The 22,676-nt window shown below is 28.5% G+C and overlaps 10 protein-coding genes across 10 annotated transcripts, besides 23 other annotated features; 5 read left to right on the forward strand and 5 right to left on the reverse strand.

The window, feature by feature from the left end:
* Positions 1–36: 36 nt before the first annotated feature.
* CMU_031260 (uncharacterized protein) lies at positions 37–1,299 on the reverse strand (the record flags this gene model as incomplete). Its single annotated transcript, XM_002142298.1, has 1 exon — positions 37–1,299. One exon carries the CDS (start codon positions 1,297–1,299, stop codon positions 37–39), a length of 1,263 nt encoding a protein of 420 aa, XP_002142334.1.
* Positions 1,300–1,671: 372 nt separating this feature from the next.
* Positions 1,672–1,729: a sequence feature (AT_rich).
* Positions 1,730–1,789: 60 nt separating this feature from the next.
* Positions 1,790–1,939: a sequence feature (AT_rich).
* A 246-nt stretch (positions 1,940–2,185) lies between these two features.
* Positions 2,186–2,225: a sequence feature (AT_rich).
* A 193-nt stretch (positions 2,226–2,418) lies between these two features.
* Positions 2,419–2,448: a sequence feature (AT_rich).
* Positions 2,449–2,524: 76 nt separating this feature from the next.
* Positions 2,525–2,553: a sequence feature (AT_rich).
* A 42-nt stretch (positions 2,554–2,595) lies between these two features.
* Positions 2,596–2,631: a sequence feature (AT_rich).
* A 52-nt stretch (positions 2,632–2,683) lies between these two features.
* Positions 2,684–2,706: a sequence feature (AT_rich).
* A 16-nt stretch (positions 2,707–2,722) lies between these two features.
* Positions 2,723–2,812: a sequence feature (AT_rich).
* Positions 2,813–2,985: 173 nt separating this feature from the next.
* Positions 2,986–3,034: a sequence feature (AT_rich).
* Positions 3,035–3,068: 34 nt separating this feature from the next.
* On the reverse strand, positions 3,069–4,565 carry CMU_031270 (DEAD/DEAH box helicase family protein; the record flags this gene model as incomplete). The annotated part of the gene is made up of 1 exon (XM_002142299.1): positions 3,069–4,565. One exon carries the CDS (start codon positions 4,563–4,565, stop codon positions 3,069–3,071), a length of 1,497 nt encoding a protein of 498 aa, XP_002142335.1.
* Positions 4,566–4,892: 327 nt separating this feature from the next.
* Positions 4,893–4,933: a sequence feature (AT_rich).
* Positions 4,934–4,984: 51 nt separating this feature from the next.
* Positions 4,985–5,012: a sequence feature (AT_rich).
* Positions 5,013–5,219: 207 nt separating this feature from the next.
* Positions 5,220–5,401: a microsatellite.
* A 31-nt stretch (positions 5,402–5,432) lies between these two features.
* Positions 5,433–5,480: a sequence feature (AT_rich).
* Positions 5,481–5,777: 297 nt separating this feature from the next.
* CMU_031280 (uncharacterized protein) lies at positions 5,778–7,061 on the forward strand (the record flags this gene model as incomplete). Its single annotated transcript, XM_002142300.1, has 1 exon — positions 5,778–7,061. The coding sequence occupies one exon, from the start codon at positions 5,778–5,780 to the stop codon at positions 7,059–7,061; it is 1,284 nt and encodes a 427-aa protein (XP_002142336.1).
* A 201-nt stretch (positions 7,062–7,262) lies between these two features.
* Positions 7,263–7,312: a sequence feature (AT_rich).
* Positions 7,313–7,376: 64 nt separating this feature from the next.
* Positions 7,377–7,418: a sequence feature (GA-rich).
* Position 7,419: 1 nt separating this feature from the next.
* CMU_031290 (Ras small GTPase RIC1/ypt1 protein, putative) lies at positions 7,420–8,353 on the reverse strand. Its single transcript, XM_002142301.1, has one exon. The coding sequence runs from the start codon at positions 8,291–8,293 to the stop codon at positions 7,682–7,684; it is 612 nt and encodes a 203-aa protein (XP_002142337.1). The 5' UTR covers positions 8,294–8,353; the 3' UTR covers positions 7,420–7,681.
* Positions 8,354–8,647: 294 nt separating this feature from the next.
* On the reverse strand, positions 8,648–10,267 carry CMU_031300 (NOL1/NOP2/sun family protein; the record flags this gene model as incomplete). The annotated part of the gene is made up of 1 exon (XM_002142302.1): positions 8,648–10,267. The coding sequence occupies one exon, from the start codon at positions 10,265–10,267 to the stop codon at positions 8,648–8,650; it is 1,620 nt and encodes a 539-aa protein (XP_002142338.1).
* Positions 10,268–10,643: 376 nt separating this feature from the next.
* Positions 10,644–10,685: a sequence feature (AT_rich).
* A 38-nt stretch (positions 10,686–10,723) lies between these two features.
* Positions 10,724–10,758: a sequence feature (AT_rich).
* A 64-nt stretch (positions 10,759–10,822) lies between these two features.
* On the reverse strand, positions 10,823–12,619 carry CMU_031310 (uncharacterized protein; the record flags this gene model as incomplete). Its single annotated transcript, XM_002142303.1, has 1 exon — positions 10,823–12,619. One exon carries the CDS (start codon positions 12,617–12,619, stop codon positions 10,823–10,825), a length of 1,797 nt encoding a protein of 598 aa, XP_002142339.1.
* Positions 11,435–11,465: a sequence feature (AT_rich).
* A 168-nt stretch (positions 12,620–12,787) lies between the features above and the next one.
* CMU_031320 (uncharacterized protein) lies at positions 12,788–13,645 on the forward strand (the record flags this gene model as incomplete). Its single annotated transcript, XM_002142304.1, has 1 exon — positions 12,788–13,645. The coding sequence occupies one exon, from the start codon at positions 12,788–12,790 to the stop codon at positions 13,643–13,645; it is 858 nt and encodes a 285-aa protein (XP_002142340.1).
* Positions 13,646–14,384: 739 nt separating this feature from the next.
* CMU_031330 (uncharacterized protein) lies at positions 14,385–17,036 on the forward strand (the record flags this gene model as incomplete). Its single annotated transcript, XM_002142305.1, has 1 exon — positions 14,385–17,036. One exon carries the CDS (start codon positions 14,385–14,387, stop codon positions 17,034–17,036), a length of 2,652 nt encoding a protein of 883 aa, XP_002142341.1.
* Positions 14,636–14,666: a sequence feature (AT_rich).
* Positions 16,114–16,163: a sequence feature (AT_rich).
* Positions 17,037–17,117: 81 nt separating the features above from the next.
* Positions 17,118–17,167: a sequence feature (AT_rich).
* Positions 17,168–17,400: 233 nt separating this feature from the next.
* Positions 17,401–17,454: a sequence feature (AT_rich).
* A 290-nt stretch (positions 17,455–17,744) lies between these two features.
* Positions 17,745–18,692, forward strand: CMU_031340 (Mov34/MPN/PAD-1 family proteasome regulatory subunit, putative; the record flags this gene model as incomplete). The annotated part of the gene is made up of 1 exon (XM_002142306.1): positions 17,745–18,692. One exon carries the CDS (start codon positions 17,745–17,747, stop codon positions 18,690–18,692), a length of 948 nt encoding a protein of 315 aa, XP_002142342.1.
* A 494-nt stretch (positions 18,693–19,186) lies between these two features.
* CMU_031350 (1,4-alpha-glucan branching enzyme, putative) lies at positions 19,187–22,336 on the forward strand (the record flags this gene model as incomplete). Its single annotated transcript, XM_002142307.1, has 1 exon — positions 19,187–22,336. One exon carries the CDS (start codon positions 19,187–19,189, stop codon positions 22,334–22,336), a length of 3,150 nt encoding a protein of 1,049 aa, XP_002142343.1.
* Positions 22,337–22,463: 127 nt separating this feature from the next.
* Positions 22,464–22,502: a sequence feature (AT_rich).
* Positions 22,503–22,676: the final 174 nt, after the last annotated feature.

Raw genomic sequence — 22,676 nt, forward strand, 5'->3', positions numbered from 1 at the left:
ACTCTCTATAAATAATTCCATACACTATAATGAAACTTACCTTTTACAGCTTCCTCCTTTATTTAAAATCATATCATATTTGACTTTTAAGTTGTCCATTACATTCTTTTGATGCTGTAATTTCTCTTCTAAATTGCTTAGGTTTCTCTGTTTCTCTAGTAAATTATAATTGATTTGCTTAGCATTTGCAATTTTCTCATGAACTCTATATTTTTCATCCAATTTATTTTTTCCATCTTCAGTAATTTTATTAATCTTCAATATTATATTTTCATATTCTTCAGACAGCTCCCTCTTCCTAAAATCAAGTTGCATTCTCCTGGCTGATATTGCTTCAATTAAATTTTCCAAACTATTAAAATTACCATTTTTATTTAAGTTATCATTTCTATTAGAATAGTTATCAATTATTACTCCAATATTTTGACTAGTAAATAACAATCTACTATTAGTTTGATCTTCAATTTCTAAACACTTCGTTAATTCTTTGATATTCTCCTTCTCACTGTTTATATTTGAATTGACCAAATTTATTGAATTGTAAATCTCTTGTAATCTTTTACTTTCTTCTTCAATATTCTCACATATTTCACTGACTATTGAATTTAATTGTCTCCTTCTTGTTTCATACTTTTCTCTTTGTATTTTTAATCTTCCTATCTTTTTAATGTTATTCTCTATTCTAATATTACACTTTTCTAATTGGTTCATCTTTTGTTTCTGTTTTTTAATTAATTTCTTCTCTTCTATACCAAAATCCCTAATCATTGACTGCCTTAGCTCTTCTAGTCTGGTACAATTAGACGTTAAAAGTAGAATTGCTGAACCTTCCTCTGAAACTAAATCAACAATACACTTTATGCTATCTTCTAACTCCTTTAAGCTTACCTCCTTTTCATGTAACATCTTCTCATGTACCCTACAGCTTGATTCATATGCAACTGTTGATAATTTAACCATATTTATTTCGTTTTCTAATTGTTCGTACTTTTCCGTTAACTCTTCAATTAGCTTCTCTTCTTCATTATTAAGTATTTCCATCCGATCATACTCCTCTTTTTTAAACGTTTCCTCCATAGTTAGATTTTGTAAATTTGTGTCCTCATTCCTTAACATTTTCTTATGATTCCCTATCTTTTCACTAATTTTTCGTACATTTTCAGCATATTGAGGTATAGACAATTCAAATTCTAAGTATTTTTCTTTATTATTACTTAGTATATTTTCTCTGTACTTTTTATATTCTTCCTTTATACTATCCCATCTTTTAATATCATATTCCAAGTAGTTATTTTTCATTTCCCTGGAACAATCCAATAGCTTAGTAAATAAAAAAAAAAGATTAATAGATACAAAGAATTGTTTATACTTAATAATACATTAAAGACATACCTTCTTAACTTTTTCATTGCATCTCATTATATATTCAACCTTAAGAAATATTTCTTTAGTTTCAGTTGAAGTTAATGATCTACTATTTACATAATCTTGAAAATATTTAGATATTTTAGTACTCAACATCTTCACTGTGAATTAATCCTAAATTCATGAAAATAAGTATATAATATCAAACATTAGATATCAAACGTCTTGTGCAAGAAATCAAAAAAAGAATCAGCTAACTGCATGTATTTACATGTAAATACCGGTATTAAGAATAATATATTAGGCTATTTAATTAAAAATTTGTTCTTTTTCTTATTTTTAGAAATTTAAATTTATTAATAATCAACTTTTGATTATTATTAATGAATTGAGTGATTGTACTATTATAGGATCCAGTAATTACTAATAAAATATTTTCTATAGAAGTTATATTATAACTATATATATTACTATTAAATAATATTCTGACATTATTATTAAAGAATTTAACAAGGAAATTTATAATGTTATATATTATAATCTAATGAAATATAAAGAATTTTCTTTTTATTTTGCTAATGTTGGATTTTATATATCTAAATAAATATCTTCTCAATATTATTACAAAATTAAATGTTTGGGATTTTTTCTTTAAAGCTAATAAACTAAATAAGAATCCTTTAACACTTAAGTCATTTATAAATGAGTTAATTTAGTATAATAAAAGTTCAATTAAGAAGTTAAATATGATTAAATTTAAGTAGAAAATAATACATATGTAGAATATAGAGCAGGATTTTAAAATATTACTGGTATCAAGTTAAAATATTTAATAATTTATAATTAAATTTGTTATTATTCATACTTAAAAGTATAAGCAAAGTTAAATTAAAGAGTTTAACAATATATTGTCAATATTAAAGTTTTATAGAGAAGTATTATATCGATATTGAATGATGTATAAATATTTCTACTAATTTTATTTAACTCTTATAAAGTAATAGAAAAAAGTATTATGTATATGATTTGTAATTTATATTGTATAAGTATCTCATTATTTTTTATTTAACAATATTTTAAAATCAGGTTAGTTCGATTATTTATAAGAATAAGAGTAGCCTATATACTTAAATCATAAGAAAGTAAGATATTAATACTGTAAAAAAAAATTATTAATATTTTTATTTAGTAATATCAAGATAATTTCTGAGTAACCTTTAGGTAGACTTCATTATTTTTATTCAAAATAAATATATAAATAATTATGCAGTATATCTTATTAAGATAATCTAGATTCACAAAGTATGGATTAAAATGGTATAAATTTAATATTATAATATTCAGACAAACTGGTTAGATTTTTTTTTTAATTTAAAAAATAAAGTAGAATAATTTATGCTAGGTAAAATATTTGAAATTAATTAATTATACAATACTAAAAAAAAAAGACTTTCTGTTACTAAGTATAAAAGTTCATCATTAAATATTGCTGCTTTTACCAAGTCTCTAATTTTGTTAACTCTAAGTAAAGATACATATTTCCTGAATAAAAGAACAAAAACTCTCAAATATATTATAGAATAATGGTGTTTATAATATATCAAATCTCTAAAAATCCTGATTAATAAAAATATAATTATAAACATTTAAACAAATATATAAATAATAACTAGTGTTAATTTCATTTCACAAATTACTTAAAATTAGTCTTTTTTTTTTTTAATATTACCTTTTTTAGTATTCTTAATTTTATTCTTTAAAATCCAATTCGGTACCTCAATTCCTGATGACTTCATTACTTTTGCTATATATTTAAGTTTTGGAAGATCATTTAATGTAAAAAAAGTTAAGGCATGTCCAAGTCTCCCAGCACGACCACTACGTCCAATCCTATGTATATATATTGTAGATGTTTGTGGAAAATCATAATTAATAACTGTAGCAACATTTTTAAAATCAACACCTCTCGCAATCAAATCAGTGCATATTAAGACCCAAATTTGTCCTGTGCGAAATTTCTTAACTATATTATCTCTTTTAGTTTTAGCCATATCTGAATGGATCATATCAACTAGTAAATTATCAAATACTATTTTGGAAAATAATTTTTGAGCATTTTCTTTGCTATTAGTAAATAATAAAACTGGTAAGTTAATTCTACCCTGCTTAATGAGCTGTCGAAATGATTCTAATTTTCCTGATTCCTTTGTAACACAAATTAGTTCTTGTTTAATTGTCTTAGATGCAGCTAATCTGTGACCAACAGTAACCTCTATAGGATATTTCATTATTGACTCTGCTAAATCCTTTACATTATTTGGTAATGTTGCTGAAAATGCTACAACTTGAACTTTACCATTTGAAATTACATTAGAATGTGCTATAATTTCATCAATTTGAGGTGAAAATCCCATATCGAGAAGTTTATCAACTTCATCTAAAACTATAAAGGAACACTCCTTCAAATTCATTATTCCACTTTTACAAATTTCTGCAAATCTAAATGGAGTAGAAACTGCTATATCTAATCTTTTCGTCCTACTCTCTTGTTCTTTTTTAACTTTACCACATATGTAACGACAACGATACTTCTTTGCCCGTGTATCTAATAATACTTTAACTTCTCTGACAATTTGTTGAGCTAATTCTCTTGTTGGGCTTAAAATAAGTGATTTACAATATGTCTTCTCATTTGTTAATTTACCTAAAATAGGTAATAAGTAGGACAAAGTTTTACCAGATCCTGTTGGAGATTGTGCTAATATATCACTACCAGAAAGTATTAAGGGTATAACTTGAGCTTGTACTGGGGTAGGTTTCTTATATTTTAATATATCCCTAATATTATCAATAACCCAACTTGGTACTCCACATTTCATAATATCTTCAAATGATTTACATGGGTTTGTAAATTTGTCACCTACTACAACAATTCCTAAAGAATTTCTACTATTCTCAACTGCTAAAGTCTGATCTAAGTTTTTAGTTTTAGTTGACTTATAAGATTCTATAGATTCACATTTATTGTTGTTATCATTAAATGCTAACTTATTAGTATTTGATGACAATTCCCAAAAATCTCCATTAATTTTTTGTTTCTCTTCTTCTATTCTATTCCAAAGTTCTCTAGATCTTCTACCTTTTGAAAAAGATGTCCCATTTGCAATAATAGAAAATGAATTTTTATGTATTAATGTCATATTTTTCAATATTAAAGGAAAATATTAATATTCCCGATTTTTATTACAGCACTCCTTTGTAATAGTATTTAAGAGACCTATTTAGCCCTTTAAAAAACTACCACAAAAAAAGCGCCAAACATCTCAGGAGTATCGGGACTTTCTAGATTTGCTATTACTATTAAATAAAATCTTTAGATTATATAACTAAAGAAAATATTCCTAGAAAATATTAAATACATCTATTAGAATATATATAAACATTTATTTAGCTCCATTATGTAGTAAAGAGTAGTGAAATATTAAAGATTTAATATATAGTACTATTTTTAAACTACAATGAAATCCAAATATATATTTAAATAGAGAAATTTATAAATAATAAAATAGATCTATATAAATTGTCTATTCATATTATTAGAACTAAAATAATAGGGATGTAAATAACTTAAAATTAATAATAATATAGATGTAAAGTATTCAAATCAGATTAATAGGTTTATTAATAGCATAAACAACTTTAAAGTTGTCTCAAATTCTAACATGTGTACATAATTACCAAGTCATCATATTTGAAATACTTTATTTGTAGTATATTTTCCTAAAACTTACTATAATGAGATATCATAATGATTAACAATAATAGTATTAGTAATATAAGTGCATAAGAATACCACAATATTATAAAACAAATATAAATAATATAAAATAATATTATAAAGTAATACTCATAGATTTGTCAGATATATAATAATAAAATATTAGGTATAAAATTATTTAAACTATAGAAATTATATTATATAACATTGTAGATATACTCCCCAATAAAAAAAAAATAATACCAATATAAATAATATCCAAATAGATTATATTACTATTCCATATTTGTAATATTTATTAATAAAATTTAGAAAAAAAATTACTTAAAAATTAAATCTAATTAGATTTACTTAGACATTGCGGTAAAGGTGTTATTAATCCTTTAATATCTACTATTAGTTTGATAATAGAGGTATATAGTACTAAACTAGTTAAGCGCAGACACGTCCTGCCCGTGTGATAAGTTCCCTAATAAAATACGACAGTATAACGAAATAGGGAGAGCTAGGGTGAAATTTCCTATAATAAGATATAAAGTAACGTTTTAGTAGTATACAAAGTATTAATAAAGTTACATATTACAGGACTTAATAAATAAAGGGGAATTCGGATTGAGGAAAAGTTTGATTTAGTATGCAAGCAGCATTAGGTCATCGCCCTGAAACAGTAGCAATTAAACAATCTACATTAAATGGAGTGAAGAATTTATCTGTAGAGACACTGAAATCAGTTTCAGAACAAGGGGTTAAACTAATAGATGATTTAAAGAGTGATCCTAAAGAGGAAACAGGACTAGATACTGAAGAAACCTTTGATTCAGAGGAGACAGCTGTCCAACATTATATACAACCATATTCAAGTGATGAATGTTATTGTACATGTAATATAGAATATTGTGAAACTTGCCTAGGTACTAGTTTGTACAATCCACAACCTCAGTGGCCAACTTGGTGGACACACAAAAAACAATGTATCCCTTTATGGCATAGAGATAGTGATAAGGTCGGATTTTTATCTAAGAAAGGTAAAATCTTTCATAAACAACGTAAAGGTGGAGCTATTTCTTTAGTATATGAACGAGTTCTTAGAGATAGAGGTATTCATGGATACAAGTACAAAATATTGGAGGGTACAATTACAGCTGCAGATGGTATTGGATTTGTATTTGCAGATAAACTTCCATATTCCAAAAATGTACAACATATTTGGTCTATTTTTGTTAATAGAATTGGCCAAGTTTGTTATAGAGAAGCTGAGAATGTTGTAAAGGTAGATACAACATCACTTTTACCTTTAAAAGTTGGGATGGAAGTAACTATGGTAGTAAATTTAAATAGGTATACAGCTTTTTTTCAAATGGTAGATTTGAATAATACATATACAAATTGTTCATTTAAAAAACCTAAAGTTGTACAAACTACACTTAGTTTTGAACGAATGGCTAATATTATTGATTGTTCTAAAGGATATGTATGTGCTGTAGTTACTGGGGGAGATGTTTGTGTACAACTTGAACCTGCATCTATTGAAGCTAGCAATTACTTAGATGATGATTGCTTAAACATTGTACATCGCAATAAACCATTACCACAGCACTTAGTTAATGAACTTCCACATCCACTATATGTATTATTACCTCCAATGCACGTCTTTAATTATTTACTACCCTATTTCCCAATACAATATTATCAGAATATCCAAGGTATGACGGGAATTACACCTTTTATTCCCTTTAATGTAGCACCTAATTCTGGTTCTTGTGCCATTGTACCTTATGGACATTTAATATCTCAACCAATACTCATACAGAATCCTACATACCAAGTTATACCTTGTACTTTGGTCAATTCTCAAAATTATCCTATAGCTTTAAATAATCAAATATTTGCAGTTGAGGATCAACCTTTGGAAGAATAAAGATTGCAATGTAAATTTTGATATTAATATCCCTGGAGAAGTTACTATTAATATTTCTCTTTAATATGGAAGCATTCTAAACTTTATGGATGCATGATACTTTACATATGTATTAAATTATCTTGATTATCTCTTATTTTCAAATGGCACTTCTTGTTACATTAGTTTTACTAGGACAAGTGTCCAATGTATCTAAAGATCTTTTTTTTTAGTATCTTTTTAAATTAAAATATATACAAATTTGTAAATTAGACAGATATTATTCTATAATAAGAAATATGTTCTTGTCAACCTTGGTAACAGTTAAAATATTGTAAAATAAAAGAAGAGGGGGAGAGAAAGAAAGAAAAAAAGAAATGAATACTAAAGATTATCTAACTAATGTAAATGAATTTAATACTTTCCATTATTTGTGAACATGTCTACATCCTACTATGTCATATTACCACTTATTTCACACTAATTTACTGTAGTAGTAATTTTTGAAACATAATATGAAAAGACTTCTGAAGTTCTGCTCTATAGTCTAAATGACTTATCATACACAATAAATTAATATTTGAAAATGTGTATATACAATCCGGCGCCTTCCGTTCTCTTAAAAAAAAAAGGTATCATGATCATGCACAGCAGCCTCCTTGTCTAATTGGTTGGGCGCCAGCTAGTTTAGGACCTTGTTGCGTAACTCCTTTAGTATTCTGGTTATTCAATTGTACCCTCTTCTTAATCTCACCGGCCATTGTGTGAAAAGCTTGTTCAACATTATAAGCATTTTTAGCAGATGTCTCTATGAACTTAATACCATACGAATCAGCAAGCTCCTTTCCTTCATCTGAGGTAACAACTCTTTTACTAACAAGATCACATTTATTACCTACTAAGAGCTTATTCACATTTTCCATTGCATATCTATCAATTTCCTGGATCCACTGTTTAACATTATCAAATGAATCTCGATCCGTAACATCATATACAATAATTATACCATGTGCTCCACGGTAATAACTAGATGTGATTGTACGGAATCTTTCTTGGCCAGCTGTATCCCATATTTGAAGTTTTACAGTCTTGTTTTCCAAAGTAATCGTTCTAATCTTAAAATCAACACCAATGGTAGATATATAGCTGTCAGTATATGTGTCATCAGCAAAGCGTAGTAACAAACATGATTTACCTACTCCACTATCCCCTATTAAAAGTAATTTAAATAAATAGTCGTACTCGGGATTCATTAGGATATAAAGTTAGTAGACAACCCCAGATGTAATTAAAAAATTAATCAGCTGTAAAAATGTCGACAACTTCTAAATATATATTTTTTTCTTTAAAAGGAAAAAAAATAAGCCGAGATGCGTAAAACAAAATACAAATTATATTGAGAGGGTTGGCGGTTAGCCGAATATTCTCATTATATCTTTTTAGTACTCAAATTACAAGTAATGCCTTTAGGCGCAAAACTCATCAGCGCCCTTCTATAAAAAGAAGAAAAGAGAAAAAAAAAAGGCGGTCATGAACTCATACACTAAGTAGTTCACGTTGTATAACAATCAATATACTAATGTTACACCACTGTCTTAAAATTTTCTCTATGCTTTGACTATCTTCTGTTTCTTGGCGCCATTTACATCTTCCTTTTTAGTTTTACTTAAAAATAGTGTCATTCTATCTCTTTTACCGGGTTTATTTCTGGACCTTTTTGTAGATACTTTAGAACACTGTGAAGTACCGTGAATTTGTCCTACTTTCCTATCTTTATTATCTAATGTCACGTGAATATTATTCTTTTTATTCTCATCTATATCCAAACTAATTTGTGATAGCATCTGTTCAGTCCATCTTTCTTTTCCCCATGTCTTTACATGTTTATTTGTCTTGTTTCTATCTCTTTTTATATTCTTAGGAATATCATTTGATATCTTCTTGAATTTAGCAACAAAGAAACCATCCATATTATTTTTATGTGGATATATCCTTCTAGAATATTTGGAAATTGTTGGATTTAGTCTATTTTCTCTAAATTTTGATAAACCAGGTGAGCCTATTTCAATTCCTAGTGGAACCAACTTAACATTTCTAACTTTTAATATATAGTCAACAACAGCCTCATTCTCTTCAAATGAAATGGAACAAGTAGAATAAACCACAAAACCTCCAGTTTTACTATTGGCATCAATCATATCTATAGCAGATTTTAGTAACTCTTTTTGTAGTAGAGAGTATTCATTAAGCTCTTTAATTGTTCTTTTAACTTTAACAGAAGGATCTCTGGAAATAATACCCAAACCTGTGCAAGGGGCATCTAATAATATTCTATCTAATTTTGGTAAATATTTTCCTAATTCTTTACCATCCATATTAATCACAACACTATTACAAATTCCCATGCGATGTAGGTTAGCTATTAGAGCTGTGCAACGATCTCTTCTTAAATCATTTGCATATAATATACCTGAATTTTTCATCAATTGTCCAATATATGTTGTCTTACCACCTGGTGCAGCTGCCATATCTAATATCTTCTCTCCTGGTTGTGGTGCTAATGCCATTACAGGTATCAAACTAGATGCACTTTGTATCATGTAGTACCCTGATAAATATTCTGGTGTAGCACCAATAGGTACACTGCTTGAATAAACTATTAAGCCAACTTTTGTCCATTCTCCTATTGGATCTACATTTGCACCACGTGATATTAACTTATGGGCTAAATCTCTTCTACGAGTTTTAAGCATATTTGTTCTTATAGTTAAAGGTCGTTGGTTTTCATTAGCATCAAAAAATTCTATAGCTTCTTTTGGAGAAAATAGATTTAATAGATATTCTGCTAACTCTACATTATAACCATAGAGAAGTGAGACATCATCTGCTAATTTACTCAATATTTCACTTCTTGATAATTCTGCATACTTTAAATTGCTATTTGAAGTATTGTCATTTTGCCTTGATTCCAAAAAATCTACTGTAGTTTTAATTCTAGTTTTTATAGTTTCTAGATCTTCACCTGTTATTCGAAGTCCATACAGACTAGATATATTATTCTCATCTTGTTTGAGATTAATATTTATATCATTAAATGTATCATTATCAGGTACTTTATAGTTAATATTTTCACTATCATACTCATCAGAGTCTATATCTGAAAACCCATCTTGTATCTCACTAGAATCTACATCAGATCCTAATATATCCTTATCTTCGTTACTCATTCTCAATTTTAGGGTTGTCAAATAGAGATTATATTAGAAAAGTAGTATAAAATTGAAAGATTCCTTCCAAAAAAATAACCTTATCACTAGGATATATGTTTGTATTGCCCTTATATATCAAGAATTATCAAGATATTTTATTAAATACAAATATCCCTAACTCGTCCCTTTATAGTTTAAGATGTCACGATATTACAATATTTTAATGGCCATAGGGTCCTTACAGTACCCTCTAAGACTAACAAAAAGGAAAAAAAATTGGCGCCGAATAAATCTAGGCGCCTAACTGGGTTTAACAGATAATAGTTGATACTACTTTTATATATGACCCATCACATATTTCTATTTCTATATATTAATACTTTACTACTTTAACTTTAAATAATGAAAATTCAAAATTTTAATTTCATTATATTAACATGTAGAGGGGAACCCTATAAAATGTTTGTAATCTTCTTTATATAATTACTTTATAAATAATTATATTTTAAGATCTCGATGATAATTTATATTATTAGATCTCTTATAGATGAATCCATTACTCATCTATCTTAATTATTCTATTTTTTCCTTATTCTCATTTGAAAGTGCTAATCTTGAGGTTATGACTAAAGCTAATGCTAATATAGATGAAGTGAAGGCTACGATATTAAAAGCCATACTTGAATCTACTAGTGGAAGTAAAATAAGAGGAGAATCATGATAAACTATGGAAAAATCTGATTCATCTGAAGTATCTTTATATGATTCATCAATATAATTTATATCATTATCATAGTCAGTACCAATTTGAAATTCTGTATTGCTATAAATAAATCTCCACTTTGTGATTGAAGGAGATACATGAAGACCTCTTTCAGGTGAACTACCTATTTCATCAAGAGTTATGTGTAATTTCCTATATTCCATTTTTGCTATTAAAGTTGTATTATAGCCAATATTGTAACAAAAATGGAAATATGTTGTGCCATCTTTAGATAGTCCAAATGATAAATTCATTTCTAAAATAGCTTGTGATCCACTATATGATTTTATAATATGTTTATTTACTGGTAATTCAAAAGAATTATGTATAATATTTGAGATTACTTCAACATTAATTGTTTCAAACCAAGGTCTTAAGTATCTGGGGAATTTATCCCAATGGCAGATCTCAATATCCTGATCATAATTATTTATAAAAGATAATAATATTTTTCCAGATTCTCTTCTAGATCCAACTTTTATTTTACCATATATATCTGTAAAATGTCGACTAATTTGAATTTGATTAGGAGTTTTACCCAATATTAGATCTTGGATATTTGTTAAGAAATAAAGATTACATCTTTCCTTTAAAAATGTTAAATCCAATGTTATTGATCCATTTCGTATATTTTGATTATTTATTTCAATATCTAAGAAATAATTTTGTCTTTTATTAATAATATTACAAAGTAAGTTCTCTGAAAATATGTGGGTTTTAGTTTTTGATATATTTATTTGGTTAATAAAATTTGTTATATAATCACCCAAATATATTCTGAATAATGATTTTTCATATACAGGGCACATTTTAGTTTTTAAATTTGGTCTTTGTATGTTTAAAAGAGTCCATATATCTTTAACATGCCATTGTTCTGAGTTCAGAGTTGAGTTCAAAACAAACTGAAGAAATATAATAAGACGAAATCTCTTTGATTCTCTAAAAAAATTGATCCCAATAGATTTATATGGAGATAATAAAAATTCTCCCAACTTCATATAATACCCTAAACTATTTGTTAGTTCACATGGAAGGAGCTTTTTCAAACAAAGTAAATTTTCTGAACATGTATAGTCATCTGGAGATGTACATAAAGTTCTAAACAAAGGTATTTGTGCATTATTAAAATTATTTAATTCAATGGTAGGTTCTATTTTTAAACAACGATTGTTCTGTACTTTAACTAATGACATTTCATCCAAGGAATTACACAGTATTCCTCCAATAGAATTAACTAAAAAATTCCATTCATTATCAGGTAAGAGATGTCTATTATATGTTAATATATCTATTAATGATCCAGAAGGATATATTTGAATAGGAGGAGTACCCCAACTATAATCTCTCCATTTACCTTGTGTCGTAGAAGCAATAATGTTTGCAATATTCCCAACTTTAAGTAATGAAATTATCTCATTAGGAAAAAATTTTGGGTCTTCAAATTTGATATCATTATTGATAAAAAATGAGACTTCGTAATTTAAAAGTACTCGTTTACCTTGTGACAGTGGATATATGAACAAAGATTCTGTAATTTGTTCGCTACAGTAAGTCTTTCGCAAATAGAGGATGTAAATTAACCAAATATGAGCATATATTAAAAGCATATATTAATACTTAGTTTAGACTTATTGGAAATCTCATGAAGAGTCCTTCAACTTTTTTTTTCAGGTCTTGAACTTGTGCAAGATATCACTGGTATTTATAGGTCATTAAGCGCCAAAACTTAAGCATTATAATACAAAGTAAACAAATTTTTATTTATTGGTAATATAATGTCCTTATCTGAACTTGGTATACAGAAAGTAGTTAAAGTTGCTGAAATAGCACTTAAAAAGCATCAGGAACGGCTTAAAAAATTAGGGTGGAATTCACCTGTTAACCTGGATAATAAGCATAAGCATCATTATGAAGCATCACGTGATATAGAAGACAATACATCAAGAACAATCTGTAGGCCAAATAATTGGGAAACTGATTTAACTTTAAATAAATCTTTTGATAACTATGAAGAATCTGAAAGGAAATTAAAAGAATTAGAAACTCGTATGAGTACACTTTTAAGTTATGCTGCCCAACTGGAGGAATATTATACAGTACCAACTCCAGTTCCATATAAACATGAAAGTAAGTCATCTAGGCATAAGTCAAGCACAACAAATAGATCTCAAAGATATATAGATGATTTCGAAAAATTAGAATCTAGTAAATCTAGTATGAATAGCCCTAAAAGTCATATTCAGGCTTCTATGCAATATTATGCCGAAGCAGCAGTTGTTTCTGTACTACAAGAAGCCTTATCAAATATATCAAAAAAGCACTCTGTTAAGTATAAGTCTCTTGGAAAACAAATAGATGAGGACCCATTAGATATTCACCCTATATATACAAGTACCTCAGTTATTACTAATTTGATTTCCCCAGTAGTTACTCCGATAACAAGTCCTTTCCATAAATTGCAACCTCATACTTTACAGACACAAAAAAGATCAGAAATCTTGTCTCCAGAAGATGTGTCAATTATATCTGATCAAATACTACAAGAATGTTTGGAAAGAGTTGTTGAATCCTTAGATGATATATTAACTGATATTACTATAAAATTTATAAAAGATGTAGTAGAAGAGATGTAGTAAGGCCTTATGTATAGGAGATTATTATTAGCAATATAATATATGATCCATATTATTTAGTAATATATGTCAATTATTTTTATTGAAAGCTATCTCTAGCTAATTCCAACTTCTAGAGCTTAAGATGTGATACAGGACAATAACTTTTACCGTTATATTTCCCGCTACTTTATCAATTTCTTTTTTCTGTTTATTAAGTGATTATAACTTAATATGGATTACTTTTTATATTCAATATTATTAACATTTGTTAGGATTTATCCTGTAAAGGTAAAGTTTTTGTTTTTAATACTCCAATATCAAATGTATATATGTTTGACTTTTTTTTTTCTTACAGGCCCAAAGTATCCCTAGAGATGCTATGAGTATTCAGATTACATTGTGGATCAGTATAACTATTACTGTAGCTTTATTAGCTTCTCTATACTTTATGATATCTACAGCACCAAATACTGCTAAAGACCCACTCTTGAATATGCGGATTCGTTCAGAACCTGATAAATCAAAGTAGTATAGGCAAGTAGTTTAAAATTGAGGTCTAATTATTTCTTATTATTTAAGATTATCATCTTATTTATTATATACAGTAAAGATATATTATAGTAATTTCGATTGTCTGAGATGTAAAGTAAATCGTCTTTGTGTATAAATTCTACTAACTAGGGGAATAGCGCACAATATATTTGTTGGATATACAAACTTGGGTATCAGTGGTTAGTATCACTTTAGCATATTTCCCATGTTATATACAAGCCAGAATGATAGAAAGTTGTGTGTACATTTAATTGCAGCACAAAAGTTCCTATTATCATGTTTACAGCTATCTCCTGGAATTCTAGATTCAAATTTTAATAAGTGTTTCTATAAACAGTGTAATGAATCTGCAGGAACCAATATAAATTGTGGAATACCCCCTAGAAATTGTGAAAGTCCATTAGGGTTTGCAGGAATAGGCATTAAAGTTACAAATTTAATACCAAATGAACTAAGAAATTTATTAAATAATATTGATAAAAAAATTCTAGACTTGGATGATGCTTTAGCAACCAAAAGTATTCCGACATACAGAGAACTTCGTATAAAAGATCAGGATGATTTAGAAGATTTAAAGAAAATTTTTAATAATTCTGATAAATACTCTGTTTGTACCCTATATAATTCTAAAAATAGTAAAAATCAGTTGAATTTATGTAATTGGTTAATAAAACAAGCTCCAATATGGAATTGTAATAAAGGAATTGGGGAGAAGTCATATATTTTGACAACTACTCCAGATTTGAAGGTATTACTTGAATATGAGTCCATTATATCTTGTATTTGGGGAGCTGCAAGAGTTTTTGTAGTAGTACAATTTTGGCAAACACCTCTATCATTCACAGAAAGACTTTCTAATATTAATATTGAAAATTCTAAAAGTTATTCTTTTATTACAGAATTTTTGGGAGGTAATGAGACTACAATTTTACCTTTAAGATTACTGGTAAGATTTGAAAAGAATATCTCAATAAAAAATAATATTTTATCTAGGAACTTTAAAGAAAATGAAACTATAAATAATTATAAATCAGCTGATTTAAAACAATTTAATAAAGATAACAAAAATAATACTGAATACTTGACAAATAAACAAACTGACAAATGTTATATTAGTAAAGACAAATCAAACTTTTCCACAGATTTTATTAATGATATAAATAATAAGAAATATCTAGATAATAAACTCAACATAGATAATGGTGATAATTATAATACTGAATATATTTGCAACTCTATAAATAATGAAATAAAGCAAGATACTAAAAATAATTCATTTGGACCTTGCATTATTTCCTTAGTAAAATACTCAACCAAATGCCCAATTTCAGATACTTTGAACTTATCAAAAATATATAGTGGAAAAACTGGATCTTGTTACCTTACCTTAAATTCAGATTCCAATTTCCTTAGCCTTCAAATTGCTTATAATGCTGATATCGTATCATGTATAAAGGCTTTGATTCCTGGCAGGAAGTTTGATTCACAAAATCGTATTTGGCTATTACCTATAGAATCTATTTTTGAGTCAGTTAAGCTCGTAGATTATTTGGGAGGAGAGATAGAAACTCAAGTTTTATTATTATTACTAAATACTTTTTCAGATAGAAATTCAAAATTAGTTAATAATCTACAATTTAAAGATAATTATGAATGGAAAAAGTATATTCCAAATATTGCTTCACTTGCTTGGAGTAGAAAAACAATTATTTTTGATTGTCCTAATATCTCCATTACCCACTCAAATTTAGTACAAATAAGAATATCTCCATTTACTATATTAGATGAAAACATACTTAATACATTGAGAAACTCAAAAATTCCCTTAAAATGGGATGGTAACATAAAAAAGTGGAGTATCCCACTTTTTAAGTTAGCTGATACAATTCATATTCTTCAAACATCACTAGATTTTATTTTTGTCTCTGATAATGATAAATTAAATTATACTAATTATTATAAAGTAATAAATTCAAAAATAAAACATTATAGTAACAATAAAACTATCATTAATAATGATACTACCCAAAGAAGACTATTAGATATAAACGAAAAAAAACCAAAGAAGTTTAAAGAAATTATACATGTTAATGATATATTGGATAAGAGATATAATCAATCTGAATACCTCGATAGTGATGATTCTCAAAATGAATCATGCCATAGTATGGTAATTACATGCTTAGGAAATGATGATGTTGATAGTGAAAGGCTCAGAAATAAAATTGAGCGAATGATTAAAAATATACAAACATTACCTCTTAATATATCTAACTTGAAGTTTATAATGTGGCCTTGTAAACTAGAAGATTGGGAATCTATATCATTTTTAATAGTTTCAAAACCTTGTAATATTAATCGTTATCACCCTAAGCTTTTGTTAGCTTTAGTTAGTAATGTAATGGTTGTATATGAAACAATGATTGATCATATATTAGAAAAAGGTTATTGGTTAGATAATTCATTTGAAACAAAATATGAATATACATCAAATATACCTTCAATGGAATCCAGACTCTATATAAATGAAGGGATATTTTGTCAAACAAAATTATATATAGCTGGAACACCAGATAATCCAGATTTTGCTCTTTGTAGGCGTCTTGCTACTATTGGTAAAGCTTCATTTGTTCGTGAGCCAAAGTTAGCAGATTACATTGTTATATGTGATGAAAATCATCCAGATGCAATCAATATTAAAAGAACTGTTCCAAAAAAGAAAGCAAGTATAGTACAAAATACTCATGGTGAGACTCATGCTATGCAAGTTACTCCTAGATGGATATATGATGTAATTTTAGATTTTACTATACTGAAACCTACATCAAAGAGAAAGCATAAAGCATGGGTTAAATAATTCAAAATTATATAGGGATATACCAATCATTAGTTATAGGATTATCAAAAATAAAACATATATAAAGTAAAGCTCTATACCTTTTTTTTTTTTGTATTTATAAATAAGTTAATTTAAATATACATTAAATTCTTTATTCTAATACTTTAAGTAATTCAGTTTTATTTAGTTTCTTTTTTATAATTGAAGGATATATCCTATTATTATTAATGTTCAACTAAAGATACTTCTAACCAAGTCATCTTCTGTATTATTATTACTAAAATTTACTTTTTAACATGCAATCCTACTAAGATGGTAGGTATAATAAAGCTCACATTTATAATCCAATTACATTTGTGTATAATAGTGAAGTAAATTGTAGAATTTATGATATTTAAAAATTTTGTAATTCTTTAATTAACAATATATTAATAATGTTACCCTATATATGACACAGTTGAGTTGTAAAAAAAAATAGTTAAAGTAATAATAGAAACATAAAGTGTTAAATTACTGTCTCTCATACAAAAAATCTCAATATGTATATTTCAAATTACTTAAATATAGCTTGTATACTATGTTAATATTTTCTAAAAAAAATAAAAAGCGCCATAATATACCGCTTAATAAATGGGTATTTTAATTGGCATACTAAATTTTTATAAAATCCTGTCAAGAGCCATATTTGAATTTGGAAAGGTATATACATTGTGTGAATAGACAAAGATGTCAGGATTCCCTGCAAATATACGTAGTATGTTGGGAAGCTTACATGGGTTTGGTGGTTTGATGCCTCAAGATCCCGATTCTCCGATTCCAGATACATCAGAACAAGTTTACATTTCATCTTTGGCTCTACTTAAAATGTTAAAGCATGGAAGGGCAGGGGTTCCTATGGAAGTTATGGGATTATTATTAGGTGAATTTATAGATGATTATACAGTACGAGTTGTTGATGTATTCTCTATGCCACAATCAGGCAACAGTGTTAGTGTAGAAGCAGTTGATCCTGTATACCAGACTGATATGTTAGAGATGCTAAAGCGTGTAGGTAGATCTGAACTAGTTGTAGGATGGTACCACTCACATCCTGGCTTTGGATGTTGGTTTTCAGGTACAGATGTAAGTACACAGCAGAGTTTTGAGCAATTGAACTCTCGAGCAGTAGGTATTGTTGTAGATCCTATTCAGTCTGTTAAGGGAAAAGTGGTTATTGATTGTTTTCGTTTAATTAGTCCTCAATCTGTTATAGCAGGTCAGGAACCACGTCAAACCACATCAAATATTGGTCATTTACAGAAACCGTCAATTACAGCTCTTGTACATGGGCTTAACAGAAACTATTATTCTATAGCAATAAGCTATCGTAAAAATCAACTAGAACAGAAAATGTTACTTAACTTACATAAACCTAGTTGGTCTGTTCCACTATGTTGTATTGATCAGGAAAGTTTAAATAAAGACTCATCAAGTATAATGAGGCGTATTGCTGAGACTAGCAAACATTACCATTCTTCTGTTTTACAAGAACTAAACAAAACGTCTCAAGAACTTGAATTGGAAAATGTAGGTAAAATAGATCCTAAGAAGAGATTAGATACAGATGTAGAGACTTTACTTACTGAAAATATTCTACAGTTATTACGTTCAAATGTAGCTTCTGTAGCATTCTAAATCTGTATCATTAAGCTTTATATCAATGTAAGGGTGTCTACAACTTTTTTTTTTCACCAAAATTTCTAGATACAGTCCTAATTATATTTAAAATAGTCATGATGAATTTTACACTATAAATTGTATTTGTAGAATTTAATACAAATTTTCTAGGTTTGTCAGAAGGCAGTATATAGATTGACCCTCGCTCGGCGTATACAGTTAACTCGCGGACCTCCGCCACTATCTACGAGGTTTGGAGCTCAATTTCGCGAGATGTGTGATCTTTGATTTAACTCACTCTTTCTATAAAAATCCTATTAGTAAATTTTTTTGAAAAGAAGAAATTTGTGACAGCCGAGGTGGATCTTAGTAAAATTCAGTGACCCTTGTATATACTTTACAGGCTGTGAAAGACAATAAACCTGATCAAGTATAAAAATTAGGGAATTTCGAAAGAGCCTGTAAGCGACCTCAGATTTGCAGATACTCTTATTCCTGAGTTCACTCAAATTATGGCTCTAAGGATGACGACTAAGGTAGCTGAATCTTCTAAAGAATCTAGTCAATCAAAGAATTCTACAAATTGCATGGCATCTTCCACATCTACAAATGTTAGCTGTGTTCCTACGGCTGCAAATAGTCCAATATCATACTCGAGTTCTCTGGAATCTGTAGGTGAGGAATTGAAGGATATTTATGAGGTCCTGAATGAAGTTCCCTATGATGGAAAGATATCAGATCATGATCTTTATCTTTTAGATAAAGCTGAGCATCCTCAACCTTTTGGTGTGTTAGGATATCAGAAATTTGGTGAAGATTTGACTCATGAGTATTTCGTTGTAAGAGCTTGGATAAGGAATGCGAAATCTGTTTATATCCGTGCAATTGGGCATTCATATTCTACTATTGATACAAATAATATACCTGTGAAGATGGTGCGAAGGTATTTAAATGGAAAAAGCTTATGGTTATTTGAGAAAGCCTTTAGAATTCTTAAGAATAGGATGTCTGTAGTTAGAAATCATTATTGTGGTTATGAGGATGATGTAGGGCTTCTAAATAAGCAGCAGGGTTTATTACAACAGAGTATAAATATAACATCTAGTAATGAAAAAAGGCGTGATTTAATAGATAATAATGAGTCTCAATTTTTCAAATGTAGAGTTGAAACAGATGAAGAAAATTCATATGGTGAAGCTTATGAAAAGTCAGTTGAGAATATATCACATAAAATTGATGAATGTAGTATTTCTTCATTATATAATAAAAAGTATACAATAAAACCTGAGAACTCAACAGGATTTGGCATGAATAAGTCTACTGAATTAATGAATCTAAACAGTTCTATAAATTTGGGTGTATCTAAAGTAGATATATCTGATTGTAAACCAAATTCTTCAGATTTAAAGTTGAACACTTCACATTCATGTATTTCAGAAGTAAAGAATACCTGTAAGGTAGATTTAAATTCAGATACTAAATTAGTCAATAAATTTGAATATCTTCCTTCTTCATCTAGTAGACCTAGATCTACTGTTAATGTATCCGATTTATCTTGCTCAACAGATAAAGCCTGTAATAGATATATTCATGATAATATAAATTCATCAGAATGTGTACGTAAGCTTTATTATGAATATATAGTTGAGTATGAAGGTGATTCTAAGAATAAGTTTGTTTTGAGGGATGCTTATTCATTTGGTTTACTTTTAACAGAGGGAGAGATATCATTATTCCAGTCTGGAAGTTGTTGGCATGTAGATAATATCTTGGGGTCTCATATTATGGAATTTAATGGAGTATTAGGTACTAGATTTACAGTATGGGCACCTCATGCTAAACATGTAAGTGTTGTTGGTGATTGGAATGGATGGGATGGTAGAGCAAATCCTATGAGATCAAGATATGAATCTGGTATTTGGGAGTTATTTATTCCTCATTTGGGAGTTGGTGAAAAGTATGGTTACCAAATTCATTCTATAACAGATAGTGTATTTGTAAAAATAGACCCATATGCCCAGGAGTTTGAAGTTCCTCCTAAGTATGCTTCTATAATAAGCAGTTGCGATGACTCTTACAAGGATAATCAAGACAAATTTAAATGGGAGGATGATAAGTGGATGAGTAGAAGATTACAATTAGGGTTGAATGAAGAGATGAGACGTCAACCAATGTCTATTTATGAAGTACATTTACCAAGTTGGATGCGTAAAGAGAATGGGGATTATTTGGGATATCGGGAAATTGCAGAGAGACTTGTAAAGCATGTAGGTAATCTAAATTTTACTCATGTTGAGTTTCTTCCTTTGGCTCAACATCCTTTTGAAGGGAGCTGGGGATATCAAGTAACAGGCCAATATTCTCCATATAGTAGATTAGGAAACCCAGATGATTTTAAATATCTGGTAAATGAACTTCATAAAGCTAATATAGGAGTCTTTATTGATTTTGTTCCTGCACACTTTTGCAAAGACTCTTGGGGTCTCGTATATTATGATGGAACACCAACTTATGAATATGGTGATCCAAGAGAAGGAGAGCATAAGGGTTGGGGTACTGCAGTATTTAACTTTAGAAGAAATGAAGTAAGATCTTTTTTGCTAGGTGCAGCATATCATTGGTTAAGACGTTATCATATTGATGGACTAAGGATAGATGCTGTCAGTTCAATGCTGTATAGAAACTATTTAAGGCCAAATGGTGAATGGATTCCAAATGAATTTGGAGGGGATGCAAACTTGGAAGCTGTAAGTTTACTTCAGGAATTAAATTGGGTAATTCATAAGGAATTTCCAGGAGTATTTACAATGGCTGAGGAAAGTACAGCATGGAAAGGAGTTACTCAAAAGGGTTCAGATGGTTTGGGATTTGATGCTAAGTGGGATCTTGGTTGGATGAATGATACTCTGAGTTATCTATATACTCCTCCAGATAGAAAACATACTAAACATAACAAACTTACTTTTAGAGGGTTATATATGGCTCACGAAAATTGGGTACTACCATTAAGCCATGATGAAGTTGTTAACGGCAAAGGGAGTTTGTTGGATAAATGTGGATTTACAGGAGCTCCATACATGGATAGAATAAGAACAATGAAAGCTCTATTTGGTTATCAAATAGGTATGCCAGGACGTCCTTTACTATTTCAAGGAGCCGAAATAGCCCAAGGGAGGGAGTGGAAGGAAAGTAGATCTGTAGACTGGCATGAAGGAGAGGAAGATATAAGAAAAAAAGTTTGCATATACTTGAGTGACCTACTAAATACTTATAAGACCTATCCTAGTCTCCATGCTGGGGATGATGAATCATGGAACTTTCAATGGGTTGATTGCGAAAATTCTCAGGATTGCATTATTGCATTTTTGAGAAAATACAAAGAGTGGAGTAATGATGTAGTAGTGATTTGCAATTTCAATTCTAGAAGGTATTATAATTATCCTATTGGAGTTCCACATGGAAATGAGTGGATAGTCTTAATCAACTCAGATGATTGGAAGTATGGAGGTTCTATGTTTGGACCTGGAAATGAGTGTAAAATTAAGGCTTCCCATGGTGGTCGTATTGGTTGGCCCTACTCTCTATGGCTTGATATTCCAGAATTCTCTTGTATTTTGATGAAGCCTTGGGTTGAGAATGAATATAACAAGAAATGTGAGTAAAAGAAAGTATAACAATGAGTTATTTGGGAATTTTCAGGATAAGAGGTAATGCCAAAGCAAAACTAGGTATCAAAAAAAAAAAAAGTCTAGTACTCAGTTATTCTACTTTGCAAAACCTTTGAATTTGTAAAATTTATAAATAATTTTGAAATTTCAATATTTAAATGTAGGATTATTGTCTATTATTAGATTCTAAATCTACACTTGATATTGTATAAAATCTCTCAATTTCCTATTTTACTACATTTAACTTTCCAACATTTATGAAGGTTTGTAACCTAATTTCTTAACTTAATATGGAGTAACTAAATCAAGTATAAAGATCTAATTTTTTTGCATA

This window comes from Cryptosporidium muris, genomic scaffold, assembly GCF_000006515.1.
Source record: "Cryptosporidium muris RN66 scf_1106632373433 genomic scaffold, whole genome shotgun sequence".
NCBI classification, from domain to species: Eukaryota; Apicomplexa; class Conoidasida; order Eucoccidiorida; family Cryptosporidiidae; genus Cryptosporidium; species Cryptosporidium muris.